General features: G+C 39.9%; 1 protein-coding gene across 4 annotated transcripts in view; it reads left to right on the forward strand.

Moving 5' to 3' along the window:
* LOC109043689 (proton-coupled amino acid transporter-like protein pathetic) overlaps window positions 1–16,958 on the forward strand; it is a 28,974-nt gene extending 12,016 nt beyond the window's left edge. For all 4 annotated transcript variants that reach the window (XM_019060984.2, XM_072296966.1, XM_019060981.2 and 1 more), the window contains exons 6-10: window positions 274–358; window positions 1,569–1,844; window positions 3,028–3,203; window positions 5,066–5,235; window positions 16,600–16,958. In XM_019060984.2, the coding sequence (XP_018916529.2) occupies window positions 274–358; window positions 1,569–1,844; window positions 3,028–3,203; window positions 5,066–5,235; window positions 16,600–16,841 (949 nt within the window). In that variant the 3' untranslated portion in view covers window positions 16,842–16,958. The remainder of the gene's footprint in view (window positions 1–273; window positions 359–1,568; window positions 1,845–3,027; window positions 3,204–5,065; window positions 5,236–16,599) is intronic.

Here is a 16,958-nt window from a genome sequence, read left to right on the forward strand (position 1 = left end):
TTCAATTGAATTGTAGTAAATTTGAACTAAATATTCCTATAATTATTCACAATATAATCATCTCGGTTTTTGAATGGTCGGAGAGTAAGTAGTTCCCTGCCTCCGCGACCAACCGAGATCCCCATGAAGTCAGGGAATCTTCAAACAAAAACGCTCTTCTCACGTCAAATCTCAAGGACTCATTTTTTGCAAGGAAAAAAGTTCTGCTAAGCTGTTGCGAATAAGTATTTCCTCTTATCAATACTATTGTCTCTCGTTTTGTTTTTTTCCCAGGAAGTTTGTAAAAGTGTTCTCGGTAATTACGTATTACGGTGTAAATACAGTTTATGTAGTGTTAATAGCATCATCCGCAAAACAGGTAAATCAACACAATCTAATCTATTTCTATGTGATTTTTTTGGCTCTGAAGGAGTACGCTCCCTGGCCGCTTTGACCCCTAAACCTGCATTTTTTTATGCGTGAGCAAAAATAAAAGGAACAACTTATTTGAACGAGCTTTAATTTATTTAAGAAAATTTCGGATGCAATTCGCTGGAAAAATCCATCATTGGTAGGAACAGCTCGTTATGCAAAACAATGATAATAGAGGCCACTATTTATTGTTTCTGTGCGTCTTTTTTCTTCTTTTTTTTTCTTCTAACTACGCTCTTTTTTTCTTGTCATGTTTCTACAATGTGAAGATCTCCATGTATTATCTAATCTGCATTTAAAAACGAAGCACGACCATTAGAGTTTTTTACCTCTTCTGTCAAAATTAGCTCGCTGCAAAGAAGGTGCGAATTTTTCAAGCGTCCAAAACAATAGTAGCGGGTACCCAGAAAATTGAAACGTTTCAAGGTTTACTGCTTAAATTTTTGTAAACAAGTCTGAAAACAAAGGAGAGGCATTAAAATGAATTAGACTTTCAATCAATTTTAAGTGACTCAGTCTGCCTCAATCAATTTTGATTGTTTAAACCAATTGCTCGACTTTTTGGTTAATTTTCATCATTTGACGAATAAGGCCGCTTATTTCCGATCTAAACTTTTACACAATAGAAAAGGTAGCATTACTGTCTCTGCATTCGCACAATTGACCATTCGCAAAAAATTAAACATTTTACACTGCACTGGCCGGCTACTATTGTTTTTTCTTCCCTAACAAAAGAGAAACACAAAAAACAAAGAAACATTTCAGATTGATGCTGAAGTGTGGTAATTGACTTTTGCCTTTCATTTTTTAGGGACAATTTTTCTGATTCTTTGAACCTCGCACCTCCAACTCAGCGGACATCCGTAAACCTCTCTTTAAATTAATGTTTTGTTACAGGGAACGAAAAAAATATAAAAAATGTCCCAGTGTTTTCAGTTTTCATTTCTTTCACCTATTTTTCAAAATACAGACGTTTTCAGCCCTATGATACGGGTGCTTGACAAGAGTAATCAATTTTTTGTCTATTAAGTATAACATTTGATTTGGTGAATTTACGCCCCTCTACCTGATACCGTTTATAATGCCTTTTCTTGCAACTAATGTGATGCACTCATTATCCAGTGTTTACTTTAATGATTAGACGATATCATTTTCAGCTCATAGAGAACCATATAGAATGGTCTTTGAACATCCGGTGGTATATTCTTCTAGTACTCGTGTTGATACTACCATTGGGAATCATTAAGCTCATGAAGTTCTTGGCGCCCTTCTCTGCCATAGCGAACGTATGTCTCTTCGTCGGTCTAGGAATCATTCTCTTCAAAATCATGGACGATCTTCCACCTCTTTCCGAGCGACCACTTGTTGCTCCCATCGAGAAAGTCCCTCTATTCTTTGCCACCATGTTATTTGGACTAGAGGGTATCGGAACTGTAAGTATCTTTTCATTCGCTTTCAACTTTATGTGTATTTATTTTTTAACCTTAGCTTATTGGATCAATATTTTGCCCAGTTTTGTGAGTACTTTTTTTACTATCGCGGAAAAATTAACAAGAAATAGACGTTATTATACAAGAATTAGAAGACGTTATGTTCAAGAAAAACACGATTTAAGGTTCATGCCTAAAATGAATTTTAAGCCATAGTGTTACTTCCTTCTTTATTCATAAACTATTGTATATAATTAAAGTAAAATCTAGGAAAATGTTTACCAGAACACCCAGTTTTGAATAATTCATTGTTTATTTTCATGTTACTTTCTTGGATGCATTTCGGCATCATTAGATGCCATCTTCAGCAAGAACAATATTTACGAAAAACAACACTGAAAACCATAACAAGGCACGAATCACAATGCAAATTAAAAAAATAAAAAATGCTTAGGAAGAACAATGAAACAAATTTCAAACACTTTTGAAATAAAGGAGAGAGAATGGACCGTTCGAACTGAACATGTGCTCTGGTAAACATTTTCCTACATTTTATTTTAATTTTAATAACAACACGCGAAATGCGATTCTATAGTTATTGCATAGGTATAGGTGCGTAGAGTTTGAAACAACGCAAACATGATTCGGTTTTTTTACAGTTTTGTAGTGGCACGGCTAAAACCTTGGGGTTTTACCGTTCCACTAAGAGGAAATATACTTGTTCGTGCGTTATCACGGAGTTTTCACGAGCAAGGTGGGTCAAGCGTTTCGGACGGCGAGGTCATTTTGAGACGTGTTTGTTTTGAGCCGCGTCCGAAAGTTCCGGGACGAACCGCGGTCGCGGAAAAGCGGAGCTTTCGCGCGCTGCTTAAAAGAAGCATGGAAGCTTTGGCTCAGGGTCAGTCTTGAGTCTTCACGCGAAAGTTGACCCGGTCAGCCCCTGTCAGAGGAGCGAGAGCGTTCCCGCGCAAATCGGGTTTTCATTGGTATAGTGTTGTTTGTAAAAATAGAGGTTTCCACACCGAAAGTGGTCTGGTTGTTTTAGTTCCTTAGTTTTAGTATCCCCCCGCACTTCAGTTTCTTCGTGAATATGTACAATAGTATAGGAGATGAAACATGGATGTAAATTGTACACCCGTGGAAGGAAGGAGTATTATCGTTGTTGCTAATTTTGTTGCATTGTCAGGTCTTACCAGTTGAAAATGAAATGAAAAATCCCGATCATTTCCTAGGATGGACCGGGGTGTTGAGCGTGTCCATGTTCTTCATCGGCCTCGTCAATGCCATCGTCGGGCTCTTCGGCTACTGGAAGTACGGGGATGCTGTGTGCGGCAGCATCTCGTTGAACATGGAGCAAGACTGGTACGTCATCATGGTACATATCTCATCACCACTTCACCACTCGTATTCATAGCTCTATTTTGACGCAATAACGCAAACCGAGCTTACTACCGTGCAACGCAAAAACGCCGTAAACGCCATTTTACATTTTTTGGAGACAACGTATCATAGCAGAAACACATGTATACCTTGGGGCAATGTTCATCCAAAATTCTTTCGCGAATATAACAAGAACTTAACCTGAAAATTTGAGGTGCATGGGTGAAACAGTTTTCATTTCATGAAAAGTAAAGTTCCAAAAAACGCAGGAAAATCTTGATGGATTTACGGCTGTCGCGATTAGGGTGTGGTATCATGTCGTGATTGTGGATTTGTTAAGCTTTAGACGGACTGAAACATCTAAAACCCTAATCGTGGCGGTAAAGTTACACTTGGGAGAGCAAGAAAAATAGACGAAAGAGTTTTTGAGTGCATAGGCGGTTCTACGGGGGTGCCAGTGGGTGCCGGGCACCCCCAAGCAAAAATTAAGTACGGTTATCGGAACCGTGAAATTACTACTTTTAAAGATTCTGTATTCGTTCACACTGAGAAAAAATCCCAGCAATTAATTGAAAATGTTTCGTTTTAAACAGAATTAATATTGATAGCCGTGTTTTACAAATATTCTACTGTTTTTTTGTGGTAAGATTGTAGTTTTGCTAGAAATGTTCTAAATTGAATTTATTGGTATTTAAGTAGAAAGGAAGGATAGAAAAAGAGAAAGGAGGGTAGGAAAGGGATGAATCTTGAGGGCCGAAACTTAGGCCTCCCTTAAGCGACCGTCCCCTTCGGAGCTGGTCTCCGACGTTTTCCACCTCTGGGCACCCCCAAGCACGAAGGTCTAGAACCGCCTATGTTTGAGTGACGTATTATTCGCGTGTATTAAAGGAATGGACTCGTTACATAGGATTGACTATCGGAGCACCTATGGAAGGCTGTGCTTGGTGGTCAGCTTCGTGGTGGAAATCGAAGTGCCGAGACAAGAGCCTTATCTTTCAATCCATCTCGTGACGCTGGTAATAAAAAATATAATAAAGATAGATGCGTACGACTTGATCACAGCAACGAGTAGAGAACCTCTATGAATAAACGCGTTGCGGTATACGCGACAACGGCGTTCTTGCCTAGCACGACAGGTTACCTTACCTAAAAAGCACAAGGCAACGAAAATATTGCGATTTATTGCAATAAAATTGCAATATTTTTACATCATTTCATCAATAAATACCGATTTTAATCAATCATCAAAATGAGCTCCATGTGTCAGAAAGATAGCAATATGCAAAATACGATGAAAAATTGCAACTTGTTTTAATTTTAGTGCAATGAATTTCCAAAAGAATTGCTCCTTCGATCAGTAGATAGGCAACATACACAACACTCCGATGAATTAGCAATTGTAGTTGCAATTGCAATCTGTGCTATTTGGGATATTCGGAGTTTCAATAGAAAACCTGTCTGTTTTTCTAGTCAGCGGGCCGATTATTAAAATTGATAGACAAAGTTATAGACAAAAGAGATAAAACGGATATGGAGTAAGATGGGACCCTATTGATGGAAACGGGTGGTTACAATGGACAAATGAGGTTGGTAAGAAACTGGCGGCTACCCACGAGTGACCCTATAATCAGTCTATAATTTTCTCCCTTAGTCTATAGGAACCACCCATTTCAACCAATAGGATCGCTTCATTCTCCCTATGTATTCTTGGTCTATTGTTTTGTCTATCAATTTAAACAATCAGCCCGCTTTGGACCACTCGGGCTATTGGGACCCGAGTGGTCATACCCACATGGTAAATATATTTCTTCTATCCTAATACTATCCGTTCCTTAATTTTTCAGGCTCTCTGAATTAGTCAAATTCCTTATCGCAGTGGCTATTTTGTTCACATATGGCCTCCAGATGACGGTAACCTCTGAAGTTGTTTGGGATAGTGTACGGGATTATTTTCATAAGGACAATTCAAAAGTAGCTTATTATTGCGTAAGAGCGTCCCTAGTCGTTGGCACAGGTAAATATAGTAATAATTATCATTATTATTATCATTATCACTATTTCCTTTATTCCTCATGAATTTCCATGAAATGAATTTCCATGAAATGAATTTCCATGAAATGAATTTCCATGAAATGAATTTCCATTTTCATGAAATTCCTCCACAGGGAGTGGTGACTGTGGTGAGTTAGGTTGCGTAATGTACTGCCGTGCCAAGGAAGAACGCCATATGAGACGTTGCCAAGTTTCCTCCGATAAAAACCGAAATTACTGGGAAAGTTGTGAATATCATTTGTCCAAAAATTTCAGACGATTTTGTAAGCGATTTAATCTAAACTATCTGAAAATTCCGAGGAAAAATATACATGCGTGTTGTCAAAAAGACGTGTTTTATCCAGGGAAATTCGGCAACTCTCGAATGTTCATACGGCGTTCTTCCTTAGCACGTGTAGACTCACCACTCACATCAAATTGAGCGGTTTGCGTTCCGCCTTCAATCGGAGTGCATACGAGCAACACTTTGACGTAGGCTTAAAAGCAGCTTCTAGATCGGAAGGCGCTCCCTCGGATGCCGCGTCGCAACAAAAGCGAAGCGCTCGAGGCACTTCTCTCGCGTCGCGTGAAGCGTCTCAAGCTGCCACAAACGCACGTGCTTATAATTTTGATGGATAAATGGGTAAACATACGATAGATGTTTGGAATATCAATCTTTTAATAAGACCTTCATATTATTTACTCGAAAATGAAGCATGATTTATTTTGAAAACTTAGCATGATACTTTGTGCTCCTCTTTTCGTATAACCGAACTTTCAAGTTATTATTTCGCTCAATATGGAGTCCAATTCCCATTTATTTTGAGTAACCTAACTGCAGCCCCGCCATTTATTGGATCTCAGGCAGACTTACTAAATCTAAGATTACTGCATGAGGAATAGATAAAAAGTTACTCTCTCAGAAGGGCTTGTTCTATCAAATCAATACTCGCCGTTCCCAAGAATGCTTTATAAAACATTTTCTACCATTTACGTGAAATACAAATAAAAATAAATCGCATTAAATCGGTGATTAAGTAGCAAGAGAAAATTACGATTTACGAGCGGGTAAGGACCATGTAGTGCAACATTTCCTCGGCCACTAATGAAACCCTAATTACGTTACGTTGTTTTTTAAAAATCAAAACGCGGGCTGCAACTATTGCTCAAACAAATTGCAAAATTGCGAAATTACTGTTGATTCTTCACTTTACAATCGGTAAATTTAAATTACCAAGTCACATGAAAACCAGTATTATAGTCATATATCATATCATGAGGTAATCAAATATACACATTTGGAAACATTTCCTCGTCAAAAATCAGATAAAATCCCATAATCCAATCTGAAATGAAATAATACATTTGACGATATACCTAAGAATCAGCCTGCGGCAGAAATTGAAGCATTTAAGAGAATTGGATGAAGCGACATAGAAATGAGCCGATGAGTAATATTAAGAAAAATAAGAGGGTGGAAAGAAATAATGTGACGAAGAAAGAGATTAGAGATAGCACAGGTTTCAGCTCCCTTCAGAATCAAAACCAACCCTCACCAAAAAGTATGACAATCGACCAAGTTTAGCATGGAGGAAAGAACTTTTTTTTAACTTACTTCAGAAACAACATACCTGCTTCTGATTTCCCTTTAAAGCTAGGTGCTTTCGTACACACTTTCGTGAGCTTGACTGCTGGTTCTTTTCTGTCAAACTCGATCCAGTTTCTCTTTCTTCCGAGGTGAGATTCTCGGGCATCTTCAAACGCGACAAAATTGTTGAGCAATTGCCAAGAATCGAACTTATCGACAGACCTTGGCGGGTAAACAAAACATTACTGCGTAAATACTTGATTTTCAGTGGCGTGGCGTGAATTGCGATATATCGATTGATATGCCATTTAAACCCATGCAAAAAGATCGATTATTCGGGTGTTCACAGCGAACACCTAAGTAATCGATTCTTTACCATAGCTTCAAATGGCGAGATATCGATAATCGATTATTCAAGCCAGCCACTGTTGATTTTAACGGTTCGCGCGGGAGCGTCTTCGGGTGTTTCGGAGAAATATTTTGCCGAGCAGAACTGGTCGAACACCTCTCGATCGGCGATTAGCCCGGCACCCGGGTCCAAGTATAATCTCAATCAAGGCTTCATCAGCTTATGTAATTCCGTCGAAGAATCCTCGACTAGCTTTATTATCCAGGGCGAAAAAGACGTCCGCGTCGCTTTGCATCCACCGCTAAGGAAAAACGCCGCATGAAAATTCGCACGTTGCTAAATTTCATCTTGTAAAATTGAGCCGATTATTTCCCGAATCACGTGAGCGCCAATCTCTATTTTGGTTGTAGAGGGGCTGTTTTTTCTTCGTTTTCTCTGGTATAATCACGTTGGCTAACTAACCTAACCTAACCTAACACTAACCTAACTCGAGATAGGATTTTTGCTTCGAAAAGGCTCCCTAATTTTTACATTTTAACAATTTTCTAAAGAATTTATCCTCTTTCAGCTGCTTAAGAAGATGTTGTGTATTACACATGCAACAGAAAATATTACTAGGTTTATGAATTTTTTTATTAAAAGTTTTCAGAGGATTTCATTCACACCTGAATTTAGTGTAACTAAAAAAAATATCCATAGCTTTTTTCAAAAAATGAATATTTTAAGGGTGAAAATGTGGCAACGTGTGGATTCGTATATGGCGTTCTCCGTTAGTACGGGCTTATTGGTGGCACCAGCGGGGAGATGAAGACGGTACGTCCTCTGTTTCTTGGAAAAAATTTAGCTACACGTTGGGAGGGGGAGGGGGGGGGGGGCGCCGAACCCCCTATCGCAATACACAGGCGCTTCCTGAGGGCAAGAGAAATCGCCGAAACATAACCGAGAATATGTTTAGACTCTACCCCTCTACCCTTCCCCCCTCCCCCCCAAAGGGTGGTTATTGAGAAACTAGGGATCTTGGAGAGAGGAACCAGAACAATCGATATTACATGACAGTAAAAATTAAAGATATCGTCCGACAAGGACTACTCGTGGATAGAGAACCATTATAAGGAGAGTATGGCCACTGGGTCCGTGGAGACTCCAACATGGATGCCTGCCATTCCTAACATGTTGGAGCGCCTGCAATTTCGTATGATACTGTGCAATACCTCTGGTGCGAAATAGTTGCTTCAAGCACCGTGGTACGCTGCGACGCGGCGGGCGGGCAGCCAGCCCGAAACGCGCATTGGCGCCTTCAAACCTAACAGGGATACTTCACGCATTGCGCAATGCGTGAAGTATCCCTGTTAGGTTTGTAGGCGCCAGTGCGTCGCCGCTCCGCTTTGTGTTAGGCTCTAATATTTAATCTCGTGGAGTCAGCGTTTTTCAACTCATGGCTTTGAAATGTTTGCACACTCTGTATGGATTATTCTCATTTTAATTGATGAAAAAAAATATGTAGTAAAGGAAAATACAATGTGCGTTTTGTAAATATTAAGGTGATTCCGTACAAACTGAAGGATTTACAAAGCACACGAATTTCTACATAATTTCTTATAGCCTTTTACCTATAGCCGATGGCGAAAAAACAACAGCCAGGCGATAAAGTGTAAAGCCCGGCGATAGGAACTATAGCCCGGCTGTATAATTTTTTATCGCTCCGTGTAGCCCAGCCGTGTGATTTTTTCCACTTTCTACAGCCAGCTATATGATTTTCAATCGCCTTCTTCAGTCGGCTATAAGAACTCCTATGGTATTTTGAAACGCAGCTCCTATCGCCAATTTTTACTAGGGTTGCGTGTTGCTTAAGTCTTAGAACTTCACATTTTTCTCTTGTGCTGACCTGTTCTGCCGTGCTAAGTAAGAACGCCGTATGAACATTCGGGAATTGCCAAATTTCTCCCGAATATAAAGTGTATTTTGGAGAAAAGTTGTGCATATTTGTCCGTGAAATCCTAGGATATTTTAGGTAAAATTGTGTATAAAACTGTCTAAAAGAATTGAAAAAAATATCCACAATTTTCTCAGTAAATTCGATTTTTATTGAGAGAAATTTGGCAACGCCGAATGGCTCATACGGCGTTCTTCCTTGGCACGGCAGTGTTGCCGGATCGAATTTTCTTGCGAAATTCTCTACACGGAGATTTTTCCGTTATTCAATGGCACGAAACGGCTGAGATGAAGATAGTGAAGATGGTACTCGAATCCGTTTTGAAAAGATTTAGCCACCCAAACGCTGCAACTGATGAACCAGAGTTTATGGATTTTCAAAGTTCACCGCGCCGTTTCGGGGCGCGATCGATTCGTCGCTTGGATTGGCTGACAGAGGGGCGTAACTACACATTGAAATAAGCCCTGGAGAGCATTGAGTTAAACGGATGACAGACAGTGGCGTGGCGTGCTTTGCGATAAATCGATTGTTATACCATTTAAACCTATGGAAAAGGATCGATAAACAGGGTGTTCGTAGCGAACACTTTGATAATCGATTCTTCACCATAGGTTTAAATGGTATAACAATCGATAGATCGCAATTCACGCCACGCCACTGATGACACAGCTCTCCGCGAAATGCAGTTACGCCTTTATGTCAGGAGGGCGACGGATTATGCAGACGCCCCGGCCCGCCTGCCGAATCATTATCAATGTGATTCATTTGAATTTCTCACTATCCGTCCTGTGAGATTCTAACGGTAGCTTACCCGCTTGAAGGTCGGCAAGTTCAGATGCTTCATTTATGTTTTTTTTTTTCGTCTTTTGCTCTCTCCCTCTCCCCCTCCCTCACTCGCTCCCTACCCCCTTTTAGAAAAAAAACATACGTCTAACACCGAATTCAATTTTTAAAATTGGGGGCAGTTCAAGTACACGCAAGGCATTTTTGGCCGAAATTTTGAACTTCCCTTCTTTCTTCCAATTCTCCCATGCAAGGTACAGGGACCTTTCATACATGGGATTAGTATTTAACCGAGGAGGAAACAGGTACCGTAATTGAGGAGCGAGTTTTTGAAAAATCTGAGATATTAATGATTTCAAGTAGAACTAGCCTTAAAGCGTATTCTGTAAAAAATTCGCTCCCAAAAACACGTATTCCTCGAAATAGCAAAAACTGCACTTATGCGCCTTGCCCTCCAAACCGCTCAGTTTGAATTACGGGCTTTGTGTTACCCACTACTTCCGAAGTGATGAAGAGAGTCGTCTTCGATTAGTTAGCGACTCCTATCAAGTTTCAGGTTGGCTGGTTTCAAATTTTTTATCCTGTATGGGGTCGTTTATTCTTGCGGTGCAATGCTTCGAAAATGAAAACAACCGTTGCTCATTAAAAGCTTCAGCATTTTCGGGAATTCTCTGGAAAGAATAAAGTTCTTTTTTTTTTTTATCACACGAGAGAAATTTATTTGGAAAATCCTCACTATTATGCACAAATGCGAGGAAGTAGATAAGAATGCATCGCACCGTTCTGCTGTGCTGTGGAAGAACGCCGTATGAGCCTTCAGACGCTGCCAAATTTCCTTGAAAAAGATCCGGATCTTCTAGGAAACTCACCAATCTTTTGTTCCGTAATTTTCGGAGAATTTTGCTCACGATTTGATCTTGAATACCTGAAAATTTACGAGAAATTTATTCATGACATGTTTCAAAAATGAATGTTTTATCGGAGAAAATTTGGCAACCATCGAATGGTTATACGGCGCTTTTCCTTAGAACGGCATCGTCATCCACCATTTTGATAAATTTCAATAAGGAATTTCTCACGGGTGATAAAGAAAGTGAGACCTGTCGCCCATCTCTCTTTTTTAGAGATTTCCCAAAAATCGATTTTTCAAGTTTTTGACGTAAATATTTTTTATTTGTTTTCAAGTCATTTCTCTACGATAGACAAACCCATGCCCTTCTCATTCTGAACGAATAAATTTGGCAACAGCCGACCTGAAACTTAGTGCGGACCATCAGCCAATCAGAGACGACATGTGCCATCACCTTAAAAAGAAAGTGTGCTATGTTTGGTCTTTGGTTTCCGTTCTGTCTCCGATCACCTCGTCGCCGTCGAATGTTTCCCATCGAAACTTTTCCCCTCAAAAGCTAACTTCATCAATCGGAAGCCTGGAGTTGGACTGAAGTTGTTAGTAGAGTTTTCAAGGAGCATATTGTCGTTTCAATCTTTCTAGAAAAGAAAAACTTCCGAGTAGTCTACGAGTTTTAAATTCACGTGGAGCTTTTGTGATCGAATGCAAAGGAAAAATATCGTTATCAACCATAAGGCAGGAATGATGAGCATTTTTTTATCCAACTCGAGCGATGAGTTCCAAACGGAATGCATTTTGCAGTTCGGAACTACAATTTCTGCTTCATACATAAAAACACCTATCTACTTAGGGAAACTCATGACACATATACTGTATCTATAATGAGCTGGAAATTTTTCTTCCTAATCACTAAATATTGTTCAAATAAACCTTGATGGACATTTTCAAAATTACACCTCCACCGATGGTATCACTCGTGTCTCTCTTTCGAAAATTGTGAGGGGTTATCCTTAAATTACACTCCGCAATTTTTCCAATTTTTTGACATCCACACGTCACCCGTCTGTTGTAGCACACTTGCAACGGTGATTTTTCCGGATACCCTCTTAATAATTACATAACTTTTGCTTCGATAGTCCCGGGTATGTCTTCCATTAAGTAGAAGACTCTGAGTTTTAAGAAACAAGAAAGAATTAGAAAAATATCAGCATTTAAAATTTAAAAAGAAAATGTCGGAATCCACTACATTATGTTACATAATGCTACGCTTGACACGCTCGCATCTCTTGTCATGCTTGGTCACAAAATCAAGAAGATCTACCCATCTTTAACAGCGTTACGTAATTTATGGAAACCACCAAATTCTTTCAGATTGTATTTGTTTGGATTGAACCCAAAGAGCTAGGGACTATAGATGAGGTGATCCCATACTGAGCTAATGGTGAATTTCGTCACACACCAGGAGCAATCATTAGGTCAGGACGAGGGTAGTCGGTTTCCATGGTTTCTTTTAAAGACTGTTGCTAAAAAAGGACTTAAACCAAATTGTTCGAAAATTTGGGTCCAGATACGAAACCTAGCTATTCTTCAAGCGAGTTTTCGACAAAAATTCAACGCTAAGTCATTTACCATAAAAACTCCCGTAAAATCCCATGTTATTGAGGCTATGACGAGAACAGTAATGGGACAACTCCACTCCTCGCCCGCCTATCGAACGACCGCTCCATATGTGTGACGTATTTCCGTAGGCCACCGCACCAACATACTGTTTATATGTCGTTGAGCCTCTTGAAAGGCTTAAAACTGAGTGAACCAATGAGAGAGCGGCGCAGACTTTGCGGAAATCGCCCTCTAAATGGGTATTTACTTAGGTAGTTACAGCCACTCGCGTTATTTTGCACCCCAAGCTCTTCTTGCACGAGTCTTTTTCCGTGAATGAATGAACTAAAAGCTTAAAATCGCTCAATCGGCTTATCGGCCCATTCATGCAATCGATCATTCATCGAGCAGGTTCCTCAATTGTCCCGCAAATTATAGGTTAAATTATGAAAGGTGCCCCCGAACGCATAAGTCGGAGGCTAGCCTTTTAGAGGATCTCTGACGCAGATTGGTGACGTAAATGCAACGAGAGGATAGTGAGAAGAGTCGAGGAATTCGGTCGGAGAATCACTGATCACTTAATAACTCTCAACATTCTTCGGAATATTAAATCGGTTTTCGTAACTTCGCCCGTCGACGCCAGTCACAGCGAGATTAACATCCGCGAGAATGACATCTCAGAGTCATAAATCATTTTCCTCCAGGCTCGCTTTTCATCGATCGAGGAAATTTGGCGAAGTTCATTCTGCCGAGTTTAACGTCTGTCGTTAGTAGTAATAATAATAAAAATTGAGACAATTTCGGTCGAGTTCTGCAAATGCAAGAAACTCAACTCGAGATACGCCTGCATTCGTAGTTATGAAAAAATGTCCATGTGCAATAGGTTAAGACTGCTATTATATACATGATTTAACAAGGTGGAGCAATGGTGCTGGGTCCACGCCATTTTGCGGGGAAATCAAAGCCGAGAGATTCCAAAAATTACAATTAGAGTCATAAAATTCTAATTGTAATGATTGTTACTCTTAACAGACTCTTGTTACACACAGTTTCGGGCTATTTTTTAGTGTCTTTTCTCGTATGATTTAAGTAAATGTTATTTTCATTTTCTTTCTGAACTTCCATTTTTTTTTAAAACTTTGATGTTTAAGTCCTCACATTGAGTCCTTCACTTTGATGCAAATTTTGATGTTTAAGTCCTCACATTGTGAATTTTATGGATTGCTCTTTAAAGAAATTTTACGAGGAAATCAATCAATCCACTTCTAGAACATCTACGTTCAATATTGACATCGATATGAGTTTCTAATAGTTCCACATTTTGACAACTCCTCTCATTAGCTCGCTCACTTGACAGGCGGTGAGTGTCTGCAAAACGCCTTCATTTCCGTGCGTATGCATCACGGGCATCCATAGAGCTAGAATAGTTGCGTCCAGGAGTTAAAAACAAATTCGTATAGGACCCGTACCATGCGCCGTTAACTGAAGCTTCAATTGTTTTCCTTTCATCTGAACTCAATTTAAGTGTCGCCCGTTGTGCCGGTGATATAAAACATAACTCATTTTTATCGCGAAATCGTCAATTTTCCAAACAGTAAATTATTTAATTGTACTTCAATGTTGCCGGTCCTCTAATTCGCACAAAATTAGGTATCTGAGCACTATATGCCCCTGGTAAAAATTGGCAGTAGAATCTGTGTTCCAAAATACCTACAGCCTACAGCCTAGACCTACAGCCGGCTGTAAGATTTCCAATAGCTTCTATAGCCGGCTACACAATTTCTTATAGCCTTTCATAGCCGATGGCGATTAAGCAACAGCCAGGCGATAAAATGTATGCTGAACGTTACTAATTACGGATGCTAGGACTTGGTGGTTTTTTGGAATACTACTCTCTTTTTGGGCCGTAGTATCTTGATTTATTTTGCGAGGAAAGCTCCGTACTTTTGATGGATGCCTGCCATTACTAATATATTAGAGTGCCTTCAGTTTCGCACGATACTGTGCAATACCTCTGGTGTGAAATAGTTGCATCAAGCGCCGTGGCAGGCGGGCAGCCAGCGCGAAACACGCACTGGCGCCTACAAACCTAACAGGGATACTTCACGCGTTGCGCAATGCGTGAAGTATCCCTGTTAGGTTTGTAGGCGCCAGTGCGTCGCCGCTCCGCTTGGCTCTAATATTTAATCTGGCGGAGTCAGCGTTATTCAACTCATGATTTTGAAATGTTTGCACATCCTGTATGGATTATTCTCATTTTAATTGATGAAAAAAACATGTATTAAAGGGAAATACGAAGGGTCATCCAAAAAGTAAGTTCACCCCTTTCATATCTCCGAAACTAAAAGGGATAAATCAAATCGGTAAAAAATAACTTCTTACTTATATCCTCAGCTCTCCATAGGTACCAAGATTTTTAAATTTGGACCACTGGTTGCCGAGATATTCGATTTTTACGTGAACAACTCCCGGCCAGTTCCGTCCACCAAACGATGCGCTGCGATTCCCGTCACGCTACCTGAATTGACTGTGTTCCCCACACATCTACGTAGGAATAACCAACTCAAATATTCTAAGATTGGCTTTAAAACAATCTTACCTTATTTTTCGACGTAATTTCCGTTCCTATAGATGCATTTTTCATAGCGTTTTTGAAGCTTCTTAGTGCCGTTCTCAACGCACACTTTTAGTTGACTCTTGAACCAGCCATTGACTGCTTCCATCACCTGCTGATCGTTCTCGAAGCGTTGGCCACCTAGGTGCTTCTTGAGTTGCGGAAAAATATGATAGTCACTCGGGGCAAGGGCTGGAGAGTATGGAGGATGAGGTGACACCTCCCACGCAAAGTCCAACAAATTTTGGGTCTCTTTCGCCGTGTGAGGTCTGGCATTATCGTGACGGAATAGGGGACCACGAGACAAGAGACCCGGTCGCTTGTTTCTTATTGCCAATCGCAACGAATTCAATATTCCACAATACCGTGGTGCATTGATTGTACACCCTTTCTCCAAATAATGGACGAGAAGTACTCCTTGAGAGTCCCGCAGAAGACAAAAGCGACGCGACAGCGCGCGGTGCATCTCATATCAGCGCGTCGTTTGGTGGACGGAACTGGCCGGGAGTTGTTCACGTAAAAATCGAATATCTCGGCAACCAGTGGTCCAAATTTAAAAATCTTGGTACCTATGGAGAGCTGAGGATATAAGTAAGAAGTTATTTTTTACCGATTTGATTTATCCCTTTTAGTTTCGGAGATATGAAAGGGGTGAACTTACTTTTTGGATGACCCTCGTATAATGTGTGTTTTGTGAATATTAAGGTGATTCTGTATCAAACTTAATGATTTCCAAAGCACACGAATGTCTACACAATTTCTTATAGCCTTTTATAATCGATGGCGAAAAAGCAACAACCAGGCGATAAAGTGTAAAGCCCGGCGATAGGAACTATAGCGCGGCTGCATAATTTTTTTAACATAGTCCGGCCGTATGATTTTCTCCGCATTCTACAGCCAGCTATATGATTTTCTGTAGCATTCTTTAGCCGGCTATAAGAATTCCTATGGTATTTTGAAACGCAGCTCTTATCGCCAATTTTTACCAGGGTGTTGAGTTCTCCTCAACCTACTTTAATAAATCGTTCTTTGTTCGAATTTTTGTCAACCTTTCTTTTGGGTAGACCATTTTCAAAGAAGAATTCTGATGAATAGCACGGAATTTGGAACAAAATCGCTGATCATTCATCTCACACTGGAAAAAAGTCCCTCGGATCTTGAGTCCAGACTCTCTTAACAACATTGACAAGAAAAAATACTCCTGACTCAATCCGATTTTTCCTTGAATCGAAGAGCCGCGCCTCTTGATTTAGGCGGATTTCCTTTTAATTCAAGCAAAACGTCCAATTGAATCAATAGAGCATTTTTTTTTTCAACGTTTTTGAGTGTCTGGACTCTAGATCCAAGCGACTTTTTTACCAGTGCACAAACATAAAATGTTACACGAAATCTGTAACATCACAAGCCGAAATACACGTGTACGATTTCTCAGGCGCAATGGCGAGACTATAGCACAATAAAGCTAGAAAATATACCAGTGAAAATTACTTTACCTATATTTTACTCTCTTTCTCATGGAATGTGAGTTGCGTTTGTTAGACTTCTATTAGTTGTCACCTGTCGGTGATTGATTTTGTGTCGATGTGTTTATACTTTCCATTTTTTTTTCATTGTGTACTTCTATGTTACAGCTATTGTTGCTGCGATAATACCAAATCTCGCCCCTATCATTTCTCTGTTTGGTGCGATTGGTTTCTCGATGTTGGGACTTTTCTGCCCGGCTGTGATAGATTTTGTGCTGTTTTACGATGTTGAGAAAGGCCTAACGGACTGGCGCTGTTGGAAAAATATTCTGCTCATAATTGCCGCTTTTTCGGCTACATTCCTCGGCGCTTACACGAGTTTGGCCGATATCATTTCCAATTATAGTTGAATTTCTACATCTTTCCAGATCACAATGTATCTCATGAGCTAAAATTTTACGCTTGTAAATATTGTTATTTATTTTGTAAAATTATAATTCTTCTAGGAAAAAGGAAAAAAAAACAAA

This window comes from Bemisia tabaci, chromosome 2 (genome assembly GCF_918797505.1).
Source record: "Bemisia tabaci chromosome 2, PGI_BMITA_v3".
In the NCBI taxonomy this organism is placed as follows: domain Eukaryota; kingdom Metazoa; phylum Arthropoda; class Insecta; order Hemiptera; family Aleyrodidae; genus Bemisia; species Bemisia tabaci.